Below are 18,010 nucleotides of genomic sequence, written 5' to 3' on the forward strand. Positions count from 1 at the left end.
GGCATTGTTGGATTTTTTTGGGAATTGTTGATTGTTATGGGATTATTATCTGATTATTGAGATTCTGAGCAGGTTTGGGGGGATAGTTGGGTGTGGTTTTGGGACTATTAATTTGTTTGATGGTATTGTTGATTGTTGTGGGGATTATTAGCTGTTTTTGGGATTATTATCCGGTTCATGGGTGGATTGTGGGGTGTTTTGAGCAGATTGTTGATTGTTGTGTGGATTATTAGCTGTTTTAGGGATTATTATCTGGTTCAGGGATGGATTGTTGGGTGTTTTTAGGGGGGTTGTTGATTGTTGTGTGGATTATTAACTGTTTTTGGGATTATTATCCGGTTCATGGGTGGATTGTGGGGTGTTTTGAGCAGATTGTTGATTGTTGTGTGGATTATTAGCTGTTTTAGGGATTATTATCTGGTTCAGGGATGGATTGTTGGGTGTTTTTAGGGGGGTTGTTGATTGTTGTGTGGATTATTAACTGTTTTTGGGATTATTATCCGGTTCAGGGGTGGATTGTTGGGGTGTTTTGAGCAGATTGTTGATTGTTGTGGGGATTATTAACTGTTTTTGGGACTATTATCCGGTTCAGGGATGGATTGTTGGGTGTTTTTAGGGAGTTGTTGATTGTTGTGTGGATTATTAACTGTTTTTGGGACTATTATCCGGTTCAGGGATGGATTGTTGGGTGTTTTTAGGGAGTTGTTGATTGTTGTGGGGATTATTAGCTGTTTTTTGGGATTATTATCTGGCTGTGGGGGATTGTTGGGATGTTTTGAGCAGATTATTGATTGTTGTGGAGATTATTAGCTGTTTTTTGGGATTATTATCTGGCTGTGGGGGATTGTTGGGGTGTTTTGAGCAGATTGTTGATTGTTGTGGGGATTATTAGCTGTTTTTTTGGGATTATTATCTGGCTGTGGGGGATTGTTGGGTGTTTTCAGCAGGCTGGTTGATTTCCCCCTCCTCCAGTGCCTGAGCCCCGGGCCTGGGTTTTGTCTCCGCCCCGCTCTCAGGCTCCGCCCTGGGCTTTGTGCACATCGCCCAGAGAGAGCGGCCTGCAGCGGGCGGTGAGTGTGCTCCCGATCCCAGCGCCAGCCTCGGGGGGCACGGGCTACCCTGCAGCACCCGGGACCCGGGCCTCGGGCCGGCTCCGCGCTGTCCCTCACCCAGGCTCAGGCTCAGGCTCAGGGCCGAGGGCCGAGGGCCGGGAACGGCCCCGAGAGACTGCCCCAGGCCCAGGGACCCGGGGGAGCAGGGAGCTCCGACAGGGAGTGGAGTGGGATAAGGAGGAGGGGGTGAGGTGATCAGGGTGGGGGAGTGGGGTGTGAGGGTCAGGGAGGGGGTGGGGTGAGGTGATCGGGGTGGGGGAGTGGGGCGTGAGGGTCAGGGAGGGGGTGGGGTGCAGGGGGGGTGAGGTGATCGGGGTGGGGGAGTGGGGTGTGAGGGTCAGGGAGGGAGTGGGGGTGTAGGGGGGTGAGGTGATCGGGGTGGGGGAGTGGGGTGTGAGGGTCAGGGAGGGAGTGGGGGTGTAGGGGGGTGAGGTGATCGGGGTGGGGCGTGGGGTGTGAGGGTCGGGGAGGGAGTGGGGGTGCAGGGGGGTGAGGTGATCGGGGTGGGGGAGTGGGGTGTGAGGGTCAGGGAGGGAGTGGGGGTGTAGGGGGGTGAGGTGATCGGGGTGGGGGAGTGGGGTGTGAGGGTCAGGGAGGGAGTGGGGGTGTAGGGGGGTGAGGTGATCGGGGTGGGGGAGTGGGGTGTGTGGGTCAGGGAGGGAGTGGGGGTGCAGGGGGGTGAGGTGATCGGGGTGGGGGAGTGGGGTGTGTGGGTCAGGGAGGGGGTGGGGGTGCAGGGGGGTGAGGTGATCCGGGTGGGGGAGTGGGGTGTGAGGGTCAGGGAGGGAGTGGGGGTGCAGGGGGGTGAGGTGATCGGGGTGGGGGAGTGGGGTGTGTGGGTCAGGGAGGGGGTGGGGGTGCAGGGGGGTGAGGTGTTCGGGGTGGGGGAGTGGGGTGTGAGGGTCGGGGAGGGGGTGGGGGTGCAGGGGGGTGAGGTGTTCGGGGTGGGGGAGTGGGGTGTGAGGGTCGGGGAGGGGGTGGGGGTGCAGGGGGGTGAGGTGTTCGGGGTGGGGGAGTGGGGTGTGAGGGTCAGGGAGGGGGTGGGGGTGCAGGGGGGTGAGGTGTTCGGGGTGGGGGAGTGGGGTGTGAGGGTCGGGGAGGGGGTGGGGGTGCAGGGGGGTGAGGTGTTCGGGGTGGGGGAGTGGGGTGTGAGGGTCGGGGAGGGGGTGGGGGTGCAGGGGGGTGAGGTGTTCGGGGTGGGGGAGTGGGGTGTGAGGGTCGGGGAGGGGGTGGGGGTGCAGGGGGGTGAGGTGATCCGGGTGGGGGAGTGGGGTGTGAGGGTCAGGGAGGGAGTGGGGGTGCAGGGGGGTGAGGTGATCGGGGTGGGGGAGTGGGGTGTGTGGGTCAGGGAGGGGGTGGGGGTGCAGGGGGGTGAGGTGTTCGGGGTGGGGAGTGGGGTGTGAGGGTCGGGGAGGGAGTGGGGGTGCAGGGGGGGATGAGGTGATCGGGGTGGGGGAGTGGGGTGTGAGGGTCGGGGAGGGAGTGGGGGTGCAGGGGGGTGAGGTGATCGGGGTGGGGCGTGGGGTGTGAGGGTCGGGGAGGGAGTGGGGGTGCAGGGGGATGAGGTGATCGGGGTGGGGTGTGAGGGTCGGGGAGGGAGTGGTGTGAAGCTGAGGTGGGATGGGGTGGGGTGGGGTGGGGAGGAGTGTGAAGATTATTGACCAGATCATGGAAATTGGGAAAGGCTGAAGTGAGTCTGTGAATGGAGACTGCCCGGTCATGGTTTTGGACAGATTTGTTGTAGTTTAACTAAAGGAGATTGATTATGGAGAAACGATGTGATAGCACATAGACTGTGAGGGTATTATTTTCTGATGATATCCCTAAGACAGGACTGAGCTTTATAATGGTGGCCCTAACTATCGGTGCTTGTTCCTGCAAATTTATTGCCAGCCTTTGGATAAGAGACAATCAGACTTTAGTTCATTGTGGTTTGAAGACAAACCATCTGGTTCTCAATTGTTTTACATGTGTGTCTAGGTCCATGCGAATGTGTCACAACACATAAATTATGACTTCAGTAAACTACAACCTTGGTGCTGAGGGCAACCAGACTGGAAGGTTTTGAAGAGCTTCTGAAGAATTGGGCACATTGCTGACAAATGACTCAATGTTCAAGGACCTGAAGACAGAACGGTAATCTAGAAGACACAGTTCTAAAGGAATAGTGGATGTGTTCTGATTGTGGGTTCAGGTGGAGTTTTGTGGTGTGGGGATATTGACGTCTGAGGATATGGACATTTAACACCACGAGAGCCCAGAAAGGGAGGTGAGTAGAAGGTGAGTCGAGTATATTATTCAGGTTTGAAGGGTATGTGGAGGGAAGGAAAGGGAAGAAGCTGCAAAATGTTGGGGGTGCAGGTTTGAAATGGGTTGAAGGGGTTTGGGGCCAGTCAAGAGATTTTTTTTGATCTTTTGATAGGATGAAAAAGAGAGCTGGTGTTCATGCTTTGGGCAGAAGGTGCAGCTGAGGATAGGTTTACAGTTGTTGAAACGAAAGAACCCGAAGTTTGAGAGATGCCTCGGTTGATTCAGTGGAAATGGAGGCAAATGTCAATAGCAGCAAAGATCAAGATTGACAGAGGGCCTGAAGTGGAATGTTATTGTGTTAGACCAATATGAGATTTGTGGCAATCATTCTCTACAGGGTTAAACTGTGGGGAGAAGAATTGGATTGTTGGAGAGAAGTCAGGCGGGAAAAAGAAGAAAATAGAGATATCAGTAACCAAGATCACAAAATAATAATATTGTGAAAGACAAATGTTGGGGCACAGTAAAGCTCCCCATAACTGGTCTGTATCAAACACTGTTTTAAATTGAAAGTCAATTACTTTTAACACACTGTCCCTATCAAACACTCCCAGAACCAGGTCAACACAGGGTTAGATACAGCATAAAGTTCCCTCTCCTCTTTTAAACTGGAAGTAAACTGAAAGTGAAGTTCTCTCGAAACTACCCGCATTAATAATCCTGGGAATTACAGATCAGTCAGTCTTAGGTCTGTGGTGGACAAAGCACTGGAGAGGATTCTGAGAGACAGATTTATGATAACTTGGAAAACCATAGTTTGATTAAAGATGGTCAGCATGGCTTTGTGAGGGGTAGGTCATGCCTCACAAACCTTTTGAATTCTTTGAGGATGTGGTAAAAAACATTGATGAAGGTAGAGCAGTGGCTGTGGTGTACATGAATTTTAGCAAGGCGTTTGATAAGATTCCCCATGGTAAGCTCATTCAGAAAGTAAGGAGACAGGGATACAGGGAAATCTGTCTGTTTGGGTACAGAATTGGCTGGCCCACAGAAGACACAGGGTGATGGTAGATAGAAAGCATTCAGCCTGGAGCTCGGTGACCAGTGGTGTTCCTCAGGAATCTGTTCTGGGACCTCCTCTTTGTGATTTTTATAAATGACTTGGATGAGGAAGTGCAATGGTGGGTTAGTAAGTTTGATGGCATGATGGTTGGTGGAGTTGTGGATAATTTGGAGGGCTGCTGTAGGTTGCAACAGGACATTGACGGGATGTAGAACTGCACTGATAAGAGGCAGATGGAGTTCAACCTGGAAAAGTGTGAAGTGATTAACTTTGGAAGGTTGAATTTGAATGAAGAATATAGGTTCAAAGGCAGGATTCTTGGCAGTGTGGAGGAACAGAGAGATCTTGGGGTCCACGTCCAGAGATCTCCCAAAGTTGCCACCCAGCTTGATAGGGTTGTTAAGGCGTGTGGTGTGTTGACTCTCATTAGCAGGGGGATTGAGTTTAAGAGCCGCAAGGTTATGCGGCAGCTCTATCATGCCTTGGTTGGACCACACTTGGAATATTGTGTTCAGTTCTGGTCACCTCATTATAGGAAGGATGTGGGAGCTTTAGAAAGGGTGCAGAGGAAACTTACCAGGATGCTGCCTGGACTGGAGGCCGTATCTTTTGAAGAGCGGTTGAAGAAGCTAGGGCTTTTCTCATTGGAGCGAAGAAGGATGAGGGGTGCCTTGATAGAGGTGTACAAGATGATGAGAGGCATAAAACGAAGAAGCATAATTTTAGGGTGATTGGAGGAGGGTTTAGAGGAGATGTCAGAGGTAGGTTCTTTACACAGAGAGTGGTGGGTATGTGGAATGCATTGCCAGGAGTGGTGGTGGAGTCAGAGACATTAGGGACATTTAAATGTCTCTTGGATAGGCTTGGATGATAGTATAATGAAGGGTATGTAGGTTAGTCTGATCTTAGAGTAGGATAAAAGGTTGGCACAACATTGGGGTCCAAAGGGCCTGTACTGTTCTATGTTCTATTAAACATTCCCAGGAAAGGGATAGCATGGGATTAGATAGAGTAGAGATCCTTCTTCTATAAATGACTGTAGTTCTGTGAGGGGAAGTGTTGTGTTAACCAGACACAAGCCAGATTTGGAAGAATAGAATGTAGTCTAAAGTTTTGCACAGTTTAATTGAACTCAGTTTATTCATGTTTGCTCTGGTGCCACATCTTTCAAATCTACTCAAGTTAAAAATCTTTTTATTTCTTCCATTTTCCAGGAAAACTGACAGTTGAGGAGCTTATAACACATGGCAGCAAGGAGTGAGAGGAGCCCACCAAACTCATTAGAATCCCAAGCTGCGGGAAATCTGAGTGGTTTTCCAAAAGAACTTTTGGCAACAAAAGTCGAGGGGAAGTACCTGTGCTTTGAGTGTCACGGAATTCTCAGGAAACCATTCCAGGCACAATGTGGTCACCGTTATTGTGCATCCTGCTTGAAGACGATTGTCAGGTAAAAGACTGCAAGTTGCTGATTCCCAAACCTGCATTGCTGAAAAAAAAACCTCTCACAGCAGTTTGGAGATATTAGAAAAAGTTCTGTTTTCTTCCCTTCTTACCCCAGCTTAATTCTTGCTGACACCGTTCAGTCCCGGTGTCATCCAGTAAATAAACTCTAGACTCTTTGACTGTACGAACATCAGGTGAAAAGTCCTGTTACCTGTAGTCTTAAGACTGAAGAATAAAAGTCCCTATTTCTGGCTTATTGTATCAACGTCATGCACATTCAAATTCATTAGGTTTCCCTGGATTTTACGTCAACTCTATGACTCTGTCCCAAACTGCTCCATTTCTTCTAGTTTTCCACACCATTAGTGGTGTGATCTTTTGCATCCAGCTCTATTCTTTCCTCTAACTGACCTTATAGAGGTTACTAAAATCATGAGGGGCCTGGATAAGGTGAATAGCAAGGGTCTCTTCCCTAGGGTGGGGGAGTTACTTTGTACTAATTACCCATAGTAGAGGTTGAGGTTAAATGCAGATACAATGAAAAGAAGTAAATTGAGGGCAGAAACTAAACAGGTTGACCGAAAGGAAAAAAAATGGAGGAAAATATAAGATTTAAGACAAAGTCCAGGACCAGTGTTAACTTTTTTTTAAAAATATGTATAGCCCTTTTATTTTTGCCTGGCTGTGCACACTTGTTAATTTAGAAAGTCTGGGTTAAATAGAGACTCTGGTTGCTGCGAGACCACACAGCTTGGAGGGAACGCTAATATGGTTCAGATTAGCACCAACACCACAGGTTCTGTTGCTGTCCCAGTTGAGGTAGATTTGGGGCCTGTCTCCTTGCTTTTGTTCTGAGAGCGAGGCTATGGTGAAACATGACTGACAAAAACTGCCAAGCTCGGATCTTCCAATTCCTCCATCTCCGCTGCGTCTGCTCAGACTGCATCCCTTTTCCACCCGGTATTCTGCGAGACCTCCATCCTGTTCTCCAAATTCCTCAGCTTCCGCCGCATCTGCTTGGATGAGGAGATATTCCACTCGTGAACATCCCAGATGTCCACCTATTTCAAACAACATGCCTTTCCTCCCTCTGTCATCCAGACAGCCCTCCGCTGCACCACCTCCATTTCCCGTTCCATTGCTCTAAATCCCCATCTCCCAATGCAATAAAGACAGAGACCCCTTTTGTCCACCCTACCAATCTCCACATTCAATGCATTACTCTTAAACACTTCTGCCAACTGTAACTAGACCCCACCAGCAAGAACATCTTCCCCTCCCACTCCTCTGCCTTCTGCAAGGACCATTCCCTTTGACAGGTCTTGGTTCGCACAACTGTCCCACTTGGCACCCCCCACCCCCCCAACCGAACCCCCCCCCGGGTACTTACCCTGCAACCAGAAAAGATGCAAAACCTGCCAGTACCCCAGCCCCCTTTACCTCCATCCAGGACCTCAAACAGTCCTTCCAGGTGAGACAGAGGTTCACCTGCCTCTCTTCCAACCTCGTTTACTGTATCAGGTGCTCCTGATGTGGTCTTCTCTACATCAGGGAGACCGAACGTAAACTTCGGGAATGGTTCACCAAGCATCGCAACCGGGCCCGCTGCACCTCCCAGTCACCGCCATTTTAATTCCCCTATCACTCCCTTTTGGACATGACCATCCTTAACCTCCTCCATTCCACATTGAACCAAACCGCAAATTGGAGGAACAACACCTCATCTTCTGCCTGGGCAGCATACAGCCCGGAGGACTCCAATTTCAAATAACCTTCCTTCCCAGCGCCTCCCCCTCCCTTCCCAACCCCTCCCTGCCACCAACCGGATTCTTTCCTTCCATTGAGCAACCAGCTAGTACCCTCTACCTGTCTTCACCTATTCCCACTTCACCATCCAGCCTCCCCACCCCTTTTATCTGCAGCTCCCCTTACACCCACCCCCAGTTCTGAAGAAGGGTTATACCTGAAATGTTGACTTCGTGGGCGGCACGGTGGCACAGTGGTTAGCACTGCTGCCTCAGAGCGCCTTAGGCGACTGACTGTGTGAAGTTTGCACGTTCTCCCCGTGTCTGTGTGGGTTTCCTCCGGGTGCTCCGGTTTCCTCCCATAGTCCAAAGATGTGCAGGTTAGGTGAATTGGTCATGCTAAATTGCCTGTAGTGTTAGGTAAGGGGTAAATGTAGGGGTATGGGTGGGTTGCGCTTCGGCGGGGCAGTGTGGACTTGTTGGGCCGAAGGGCCTGTTTCCACACTGTAATGTAATCTAATCTAAAATCTAATCTAATCTAATCTCCACCTCCTGATGTTGCCAGGCTTGCTGTGTTCTTCCAGCCTCCTGCTTGTCTACCTTGGATTCCAGCATCTGCAGTTTTTCTGTCTATTGAGACATCGGAAAGCAATCCAAGGACTGTCTTTAGGCAGAACACGGATAAAGGGGAGTAAAGTATTGATGTGTCAGAAATCTTCCAAAACAATTTTGATTCAGGAATTGAAAATTGTAGGCCATTCAGCCCGTCAAGTGACCCTGCCATTTAATATGATCACCATAACCCTGTATGCCACAGTAATTTGAAATGTATCAATCTCCACATTAAACATCCTCAGAGTTCAATTCTCTGTGAGAGAGAATTCCAAAGATTCACAACAATGAGGAAAATAATTTCTCCTCGTCTCTGCACTATGTGGTTATTTCAACCTGTGTCCCTTGGTTTTAGCCCCCCCCCTCCCCACCAAGCCAGAGGAAACATAGTAGCTGCATTTACCGTGCCTATCCCGTTAAATCACTGTAGATGAACTACCTGAATGTTTAGAGAAGTACAATTCCCTCACTAGAGAACTAGTATAGATTGTAAAGTGTTAACTCCTGTCCAGAGAAGCCAGTTGAATCTTTTGGTAGAGTGATTAACATGATTAGTAAAGGAATGCTTGTATGCATGAATGTTATTTATATGAACTTCCAGAAGGCATTCTAGAAGTTCTTAAAAGAGACTTTGAACTCAAAATTGAGAGCATGTGTGCCTGGAGGTAACCTTTGGTTTGGGGGTAGGAGGCTAATGGGAATGTTTTGAGTAGCAGGCACAAATTAGTGCAGATCTTGGAGTCTGTACTGACAACAAAAAGTGCTGGGTATCACAGTGGGTCAGGCATCAGTGGAAAGAGAAAGAGAGAGAGAGAAAGCAAGCTAATGTTTCAAGTCCACATGACTGTTTATCAGAGCTGACATGGTGCGGAGGGGACAGCATTTGTGCGATAGTGTGTGGGTGGAGTGCTGGGGGAGGAAGGGTGCTGACAGTGCAGGTTAACTGATCGGACTGTGGGAATGGCAGGACAATGGTGAGTCTCAAGTGTTAAATTGGAAAGAACAGCTTGAGTGGGAGTAGGAGAGAGGATACATGGTGACAGAGAATACAACAAGTAAAGCTAAAATGAAGGGAAGAAATGCCAGTGAGTTCACAATCTGAAGGTGTTGAACTCCATATTAAGTCCAGAAGGTTGTAAAGCGCCTGGTCTGAAGATGAGATGTTGCTCCTCCAGCTTGTGTTGTGATTCGCTGGAACATTGCGGAACGCCAAGAGCAGACAAGTGGCATGTGAGCAGAATGCTGTGATAAGATGATCAGGAGGTCAGGGTCATGCTTGTGCACAGAACAGAGGTGTCCTGCAAAGCAGTCACCCTCTCTATGATTGGCTTCTCCTGTGTAGAGTCGACCATATTGGGTGCAGCTAATTAGAGGAGGTACAGGTGAAATGCTACTTCACCTGGTGTTGCTGGGATTATAATTCTCCCTGTTTTCCATGAGCCAGGATGTGACATCATCAATGCTATGACATCACTCCTATATTACAGGAGGCTTGGAAGGTTCTTCCACAATTTTGAACCATATTCTTCCTGGCCTGGGTGACTGATGCACTTTAAATACTGCCAAACATTTGAGCACCTCTTTGTTTTTATCTTATTCCTCATTTTATTTCATTTCAGGTATGATATTTCATGTCTTGACCAATCAGAGTCATCCAGCCTGGGTTAAATTTAAACTTGGCAATTAAGTGTCAGGCATCATCCAGTTGGTGCATTTCCCCATGGCAACATCTTTCAGTCATAGTTCACTTGCCAACCAATAGTATGCTCTTGTCATTCAGTATAAAACCACTGGCCCTGTGGGCCTGGGGCACAGCAGTAGCGCGTCTAACTCCAGATCAGACCGTTGTGCGTTCAAATTCTGTCAGGCTCGCTGAAGCTTAGTTCCTTGTATTTCAAATCAAGCAAGGAGTTCGTTCACTCCGGGTATCTGTTGAGCCAAGTCTTCTTTCTGGAAGCTTTCGATCACAAGTGAAGTTTTATTTTGATTTAATCCCTGCCCTCCCCTTCACTGTTTGATCACACAGCATTGCCCTTTGATGTGAAGGGCACTGCTTGTCACTGGCCACTCGGGTGTTTCCTTTCTTCCTGGTGGTGGAAACTGAATAAAGATTCGTGCACCTTGTGTCTCTCACTATGTCTCACACCTGCACACACACAACATGGTGCTGGGGAAAAAATAAGCACTACCGCAGTTAGGCGAAAAACAAAACAAAAAAAAATTAAAATAAAATAAAACCGCTGTCCCCCTTTACACCGGTAATTCTTATGCATTGTCCTGGTGAGTGTACGATGAAAAGCTTGACAAAATACCTTTTGTTCAGAAGCACTCAATGTCTGTATTACCAAATCGTCATGTATTTTTAATCTCATTAATTATCTAATAATATCCATTTACCGTAAGTTTGAAATTATTTTCCTTGCTAAAAACTCATTTAGTTTATTGACCATGCCTCTGTCTCCAGCATTACGTCTCTGTTTGACTTTGAAGGACAATCATAAATGTGAACCGCAATGGACTTGAACAATAGATAATCTGCTGCTTTCAAAATTACTCTGCAGGGTGATACTTTGCCATTGTAGACCATTAGGTGCCTGTGACTAATTGGAAATCTCGGTGCAGCTGGTTAGGATATTAGTAATATCTTCCATAAGCCTCAGGCATTTTAAACATCCCCATGCCTTAAGTTGCACCAAGTCCCGTTCCCAAAGCCTTTACACTTCCTACTCTGTTTCCTTCTTTAAGATGTTTGGTGAGATGATCAGATATAAAGCAGACTGCAAGTCTTTTTGATCGTGAACTCAAACTATGAATGCTTTGCTGCCTTGGTTACTGCATAGTGATGAATACTCTTAAGTAATGTGCCTGTAATTGCATTGTGAGAGTATACATTAAGCATTTTACTGAAACAAATATTGAACTCCAATAAGATTGGACCATTGATCAAACACAAATTGCTGTGTTGAGACAAGCTGTCAACACTCAAGATTGCTGCTCTGTTGAAAGAACAAAAGATGAAAGTACCGATTTCAGTAATGTGCAGATTTAAAGTTATCATTGTTAGAAAGCACAGATGACTAATCCTGTCGAAGTGCTCCTGCAGTTTCCAAAGTTGCAATGTGTTACTGTTGGGCAAGTTAGAGCTGCTAACTCATGTGAAATCCTCAACAATAACTTATGGGGCACCTTCAGTAAATCCTAAAGCATTTCAGAGTATTGCGAAGTAATATCCTTCTGAGTCTCCATGCAATATGTTAGGTAGATGGTCTATATTGAAGAGGAGGGTATTTATGTGATTGGAGCGGGGTTTGACAAGCGCAAGTGCTCATGAACGATGTGTTTTAATGAAGGGAAGTGGGGGAAGAGATTGTTTTTGGAAGGGGCGGTGTGTTCGGTGGGCACACCTCTGGTTTGTGTACATTTGTTGTGGGAAATGTGTGGGTATTTTCTATTGTGGAGAGGTGGTCTGACGTCTCTTGAGTGTGCTTGGAAAGGGTTATTTTAATTTTTTGGCGAGGGCAAAACTGTGTGCAAGGTATCCTAAAGTGCCAGAGTGACACCTTCTACTGCCCCTGAACAACTGCTGATGTCTGGTGAAGAATGGGTGCAGATGTAAAAGAACGAGGCAGCAGGAGCCAGCATCTCCAGGCAAAGGGGAATTATGGTTGGGGAGAAGGAATCCTGATGCTGCTTTATTGGGATTGTTGATTTCTGTGTTTTCTTTTCCAGTACTGGCTCACAAAAATGTGCAGCTTGCATCCAAGAAGACATTTATGAAGAACCGTTGTCTGTTCTGGATGCCAGCTCAGTAAGTAATGGCCCACCAAGATTTGAATGCTGCAAACAATAAACATTTGAAGAGTTGCTAGAAAACCTAGGATTATGGACAACATTCTGCATGGGTGTCCCAGTCTGTCTCAGAGAATGAGTCTCCAATACAATGGACTGGGTAATGGAGAGTACAGTGCGATAGTAACAGATTGAGGAGAAGCCCGTCCAGCTCATGTGTCAACATTAGATTAGATTAGATTCCCTACAGCGTGGAAACAGGTCCTTCGGCCCAACCAGTCCACACCGACCCTCCGAAGAGTAACCCACCCAGACCCATTTACCTCTGACTAATTGATCTAACACTATAGACAATTTAGTGTGGCCAATTCACCTGACCTGCACAGCTTTGGATTGTGGGAGGAAACCAGAGCACCCGGAGGAAACCCACGTAAGACACTGGGAGAATGTGCAAACTCCACACAGAGAGTCGCCCGAGGCTGGAATTGACTTTTATTATTGGCATTATTCCCTCAATGCATCTTTCATTACCCTGAATCTCAAAGTTGATAAGCTTCCACTTGGGTCGAAATTCTGCTCTGCAAACTGATCAGTTTTCTGTAAAACAGTTCCTCTTGCATTTCCTATTTAGAATTTTCTCTTTTTGTAAGGATCAATATGGAGCAAACTGGCTGTACATAATGTTGGTCTGTGACATCATTTGGGACTATTTTCTCCTCAGTTCAGGAATGTATCTGTCTCTATAATCACCTGCATTCCTACAGGGTCCTGTCCTAAAACTCTAGTTTCCTCTGATTCTCGCTGACTATTCCCAGTCTAACCACCTAACCATTCACCACTCTGTTCGCTGCTATACCTTCACTTCCTATTTTGAAATTCTCTCCTTCCGTCTCTTCAACTCTGTTTCCTCTTTTAAGATTGACATCTTTGCCGAAGTTATTGGTTATCATCTTGATTTTTCTCCCTTTTGGTTCCATGTTCATTTTCCCGACTGGAGCCCTCCGAGCATTTTGGGGCATTGCTTCCACATTAAAGCTGCTGTGTTATTTGGAGAAAGTAACCAAGCGAATATGATTAGGAGCGAGGGTTACCTCTGTTTCTGGGTAATGTTTGATTGAGAATCGAGAGGTTTGTCAAAACAGCTTGTTTTTTTTCCTGTTGCTGGTGTTGACCTTGGAATGGGGTGAATCAGAAAGCATTGATCCCCAGCTTCCCAGCCAAGTCTTCCTTTATTCAGTTGATGGGAGAGCAGAAGCTTTAATCTGCTGACAATAACCTGAGCTAAGACTGTGTGTTGACAAAAGGGAAAGTTACTTTTACACTGAAGTAGACGAGTAGGCCCATCATTGAGTGGAGAAGTGTGGGGGAATGATTAGAAGTTTTGAAGTAAATCAGGTTAATTTTTAGCTTCGTTGTATATTGGCATCAAGCTGAGTAACAGCAGCAACAGTTTGTAAACTTGCTGTGTATTCTGCTGTGTATGTAGTTGTTAAGATACATTGTTCAGGCTATCCTGTTCGATCCATCTGGAAGCTGTTTTGCTGTTTCAGGATTTCCCACATACCCTAGATGCTGCTGGCTGACCTGCCTTGATTTCTTTCCCACTATTGGGAGCCTAAAATTTGGGAATTTTAATATAACATATCCAATAGAAAATTCAGAAGAGTGATTAAAATCTACAACTCAATGTAACATGAATTAATTAGGGTGAATACCTACTTCTCGAGTGCTAGGTAAACACTTGTGCAAAGGATTAGAAAAATGTGCTCATCACTAAGTGGCACGCGATGGAAGAAGATTAATGAGGAAGATGAACATTGTTTATGTGTATGTTTGTTTTTATGCCTGTTCAATAATCTGTTTGAAAAAAATGTCAAGTGGTGCCCTTTAATCTTTTAGCCACTGATCTCCCCGTTTCAACAGTCTTGACTCAGCTGACTGGATAAAGTAACCTGAACAAGTGACTGAACTCCCCCTTGTATTCTTCTTTCTTTGCTTAGGCTTTCCCCGACAATGCAGCTCGCAGAGAAGTGGAAAACCTGCCTGCAGTTTGTAACAATGAGAGTTGTACCTGGAAAGGCACTGTTAAGGAGTATGAGGTGAGAAGAAAGATTCAACACAAAGGCGAGGAATCTTCAATGAAAACTAAAGGAAGGGGTTCCTTGGATACCTTGTTCTGAGCTGGCAGGGAGTTAGAATATCAAGCAGAGTTTCTCCTCATTGTTGTCACGTGTACCTAAGTACGGTGAAAAGTTTTGTTTTGCGAGCAGCACAGGCAGATCATAGCAAACAAAGGCATACAGATTATAGGGCGCTTTACACAGAATGAGGCACACAAAGCAAGATCGTTGAATTTGAACTTAGAGATCATTGAGTCATGCAGATGTCCAGCACGGAAACAGACTATTTGGTTCAACTCTTCCAATGCCAATCAGATATCCTAACATAATCCATTCCCATTTGCCAGCACCCGGCCCATGTCCATCTAAACCCTTCCTATTCATATAGCCATCCAGATGCCTTTTAAATGCTGTAATTGCACCTCCAACACATCCTCTGGCAGCTCATTCCATACAAGTACCACCCGCCAGGGGAAACAACCCCAGCTTAGGGACCAGCAGGTTCATAGCTCCTTGAAAGTAGAATTGCAGGTATAGGAGAGTGAAGAAGGCATTTAGTATGCTTTTCTTTATTGGTCAGAGGATTTAGTACAGGAGTTGGGAGGTCATGTTGCAGCTCTACAGGACATTGGTTCGGCCACTTTTGCAATATTGCATGCAATTCTGGTCTTCCTATCGGAAGGATGTTGTGAAACTTGAAAGGGTTCAGAAAAGAGTTACAAGGATGTTGCCAGGGTTGGAGGATTTGAGCCACAGGGAGAGCATCTGAGGCTGAGGGCGACCTTCTAGAGGTTTACAAAATCATGAGGGGCATGGATAGGATAAATAAACAAGGTCTTTTCCCTAGGATAGGGGAGTCCAGAACTAGAAGGCATAAGTTTAGGTGAGAAGGGAAAGAGCTAAAAGGAACCTAAGGGATAACTTTTTCATGCAGAGGGTGGTGCATGTATGGATTGAGCTGCCAGAGGAAGTTGTGGAGGCTGGTACAATTACAACATTTAAAAGGCATCTGGATGGGTATATGAATAGGAAGGGTTTGGAGGGATATGGGCCGGGTGCTGGCAAATGGGACTAGATTAGGTTAGGATATCTGGTTGGCATGGACGAGTTGGATCAAAGGGTCTGTTTCTGTGCTGTGTATCTCTGACTATTCAGCCTCTCCCTGTAGTTCAAATGCTCGAACACTGTCCACTCAGCAGTCTAATAACAGCAGGGAATAAGCTTGTATTGAACCTGTTGGTGTGTGCGTTGAAGCTTCTGTATCATCTGTCTGATGGAAGAGAGCATTACCGGGTGAGAGGGGTCTTTGATGATGTTAGAAGCCTTTTTGCGGCAATGAAAATGTAATTGGAGTCATGGATGGGAGTTTGGCTTCCGTGATGGTCTGAGCTGTGCACACAACGTTCTGTAGTTTCTTATGGTCCTGGGCAGAGCAGTTGCCAGACTAAGCCATTATGCATCCGGATGGAATGCTTTCTGTGGTGCATCTGTAAAGGTTGGTGAGGGTCCTTTATAGACATGCTGAATTTCCTAAATCGCCTGAGGAAGAAGAGGCATTGTTCTGCCTTTTGGAACGTCGCATTTACATGTAAGGTCCAAGATGTTTTGTTGATTATCGTCACTCCTTGGAACTTGATGCTGTTCATCACCTCAGCTCTGTTGATGTAGATAGGGGTGTGTCATCCTGCAGTCAATGATCAGTTCTTTTCATTATCATCCATTGCTGGTTCAGTTAGCAAACCTGGACCTGGGCTAAGGTTAGAATTAAGTTGACATAATGCTTCAAATTTCCCTTTCATGAATCACTCACTGTACAACACACGAAGGAAATGTTCCTCCCATCCTGGAAATGTCTCATCTCTGGAGATTTACATCAGGAGAATCTTTTTTTAAAGAACTGCAAAATTTAAGAGAAGTGGGAGAGAGTAATATGGAGCAGAGTTGTTGGGCTTGTAGCAGAGAACCAAACTGATTGTAAAGTACAGCAAAGGTTCAACATGGGGAATATGAAGGGAAACGAGAGCACATGATAGCTAACCTAAAAGGAAACTCCTTTTATGTAAATCTATAAAGAACATAATGGTAGTCAGGTTGTGTGTGGCTGGAAAAAAGGCTTTTGTTGAAGTATTTTGTCTTATACTTGTCAGGACAACTCACAAGAACACCAATTCATGGGGAAAGTCAATGTTTATACTACCCAAAAGGCAAATGCTCATTGGTTCGCGAGTGGATTCTGTTTGGTATATGTGTTACTATGGAGACTGTACCAGTTAATGATGATTGACTATTTACCATCTGGCTTTGTTTAAACCTTGTGGTTGATTCTGGTCAGGGATTGCTGTGAGGAATGAACCAGTAAATGGGCTGTTACCTATATTAGGAGAAAGTGAGGACTGCAGATGCTGGAGATCAGAGCTGGAAAAGCGCAGCAGGTCAGGCAGCATCCAAGGAGCAGGAGAATCGACGTTTCAGGCATAAGCCCTTCACCTGCTCCTTGGATGCTGCCTGACCTGCTGCGCTTTTCCAGCAACACATTTTTCAGCTCTGTTACCTATATTGTTAAGTTGAAATAGATGCAGTGTGTGTATGCGTTCTTTCTTTCTATCTGCAAACAGCAGGGCCGTATATAATAATTTATGTTGCATTCAGTACGTGTGAGACAGCCACACAACAAGTCTGACTGACCATCCTAACTTGGTTGTAATGTAATTCTTCACGCACTCAGGATTATCCATTGAATGTCATCCATGCTAAAACATTGGTCACTACATTGCATGTTTTGCAAACGTAGGCGAGTTTGGTATGGTCAATACTTTGCTTGTTGTGAATAGCTGAAGGGGTGTGCAGTTGAAATCTGCCAGTGTCTAGATTAGAGTAGTGCTGGAAAAGCACAGCAGGTCAGGCAGCATCCGAGGAGTAGGAAAATCGACGTTTCGGGCAAAAGCCCTTCATGAGAACTGAAGGCACTCCAGTGGGGAGAGATAAATGAGAGGGGTGAGAGGATGGGGAGAAGGTAGCAAAGAGTACAATTGGTGAATGGGGGTGGGGATGAAGGTGATAGGTCAGCAAGGAGGGTGGAGCAGATAGATGGGAAGGAAGATTGGCAGGAAGGACAGATCATGAGGACAGTGCTGATCTGGAAGTTTGGACTGGGGTAAGGTGGGGGGAGGAGAAATGAGGAATCTGGTGAAGTCCACATTGATGCCCTGAGGTTGAAGTATTCCGAGACAGAAGATGAGGTGTTCTTCCTCCAGGCATCAGGTGGTGAGAGAGCGATGGTGGAGGAGGCCCAGGACCTGCATGTCCTCAGCAGAGTGGGTGGGGGAGTTGAAATGTTCGGCCATGGGGCGGTGGGGTTGATTGGTGCGGGTGTCCCGGAGATGTTCCCTAACGCGCTCTGCGAGAAGGTGTCCAATCTTCAGATGAGAACACCTCATCTTCTGCCTCGGAACACTTCAACCCCAGGGAATCAATGTGGACTTCACCAATTTCCTCATTTCCCCTCCCCCCACCTTACCCCAGTCCAACCTTCCAGCTCAGCACTGTCTTCATGACCTGTCCTACCTGCCAATCTCCCTTCCCACCTATCCGCTCCACCCTCTTCTCTGACCAATCACCTTCATTCCCACCCCCATCCACCTATTGTACCCTTTGCTGCCTTCTCCTCACGTCCACCCCCCTCTCATTTATCTCTCCACCCCGGAGGCTCCCTGCCTTCAGTCCTGATGAAGGGCTTTTGCCTGAAATGTTGATTTTTCCTACTCCTCGGATGCTGCCTGACCTGATGTACTTTTCCAGCACCACTCTAATCTAGACTTTGATTTCTTGCATCTGCAGTCCTCACTTTTGCCCTGTTGCAATCTGCCAGTCTTTGGG

General features: G+C 46.8%; 1 protein-coding gene across 5 annotated transcripts in view; it reads left to right on the forward strand.

Annotated features, from left to right (window-relative positions):
* The first annotated feature begins 943 nt into the window (after positions 1-943).
* traf2b (Tnf receptor-associated factor 2b) overlaps positions 944-18,010 on the forward strand; it is a 54,071-nt gene continuing 37,004 nt past the window's right edge. Inside the window, exons 1-5 of one of the 5 annotated variants that reach the window (XM_087998586.1) lie at positions 944-1,070; positions 3,093-3,392; positions 5,640-5,872; positions 11,955-12,033; positions 14,015-14,113. In XM_087998586.1, coding sequence (XP_087854712.1) covers positions 5,670-5,872; positions 11,955-12,033; positions 14,015-14,113 — 381 coding nt within the window. In that variant the 5' untranslated portion in view covers positions 944-1,070; positions 3,093-3,392; positions 5,640-5,669. Of the gene's footprint in view, positions 1,071-1,142; positions 1,299-2,816; positions 3,393-5,639; positions 5,873-11,954; positions 12,034-14,014; positions 14,114-18,010 lie in introns of those variants that run through there. The other 4 variants (XM_087998590.1, XM_087998591.1, XM_087998589.1 and 1 more) reach the window with 4 other exon arrangements.

This window comes from Chiloscyllium plagiosum, unplaced genomic scaffold, assembly GCF_037043375.1.
Source record: "Chiloscyllium plagiosum isolate Xiang-an unplaced genomic scaffold, Cpla_swu_hap1 HiC_scaffold_21, whole genome shotgun sequence".
NCBI lineage: Eukaryota > Metazoa > Chordata > Chondrichthyes > Orectolobiformes > Hemiscylliidae > Chiloscyllium > Chiloscyllium plagiosum.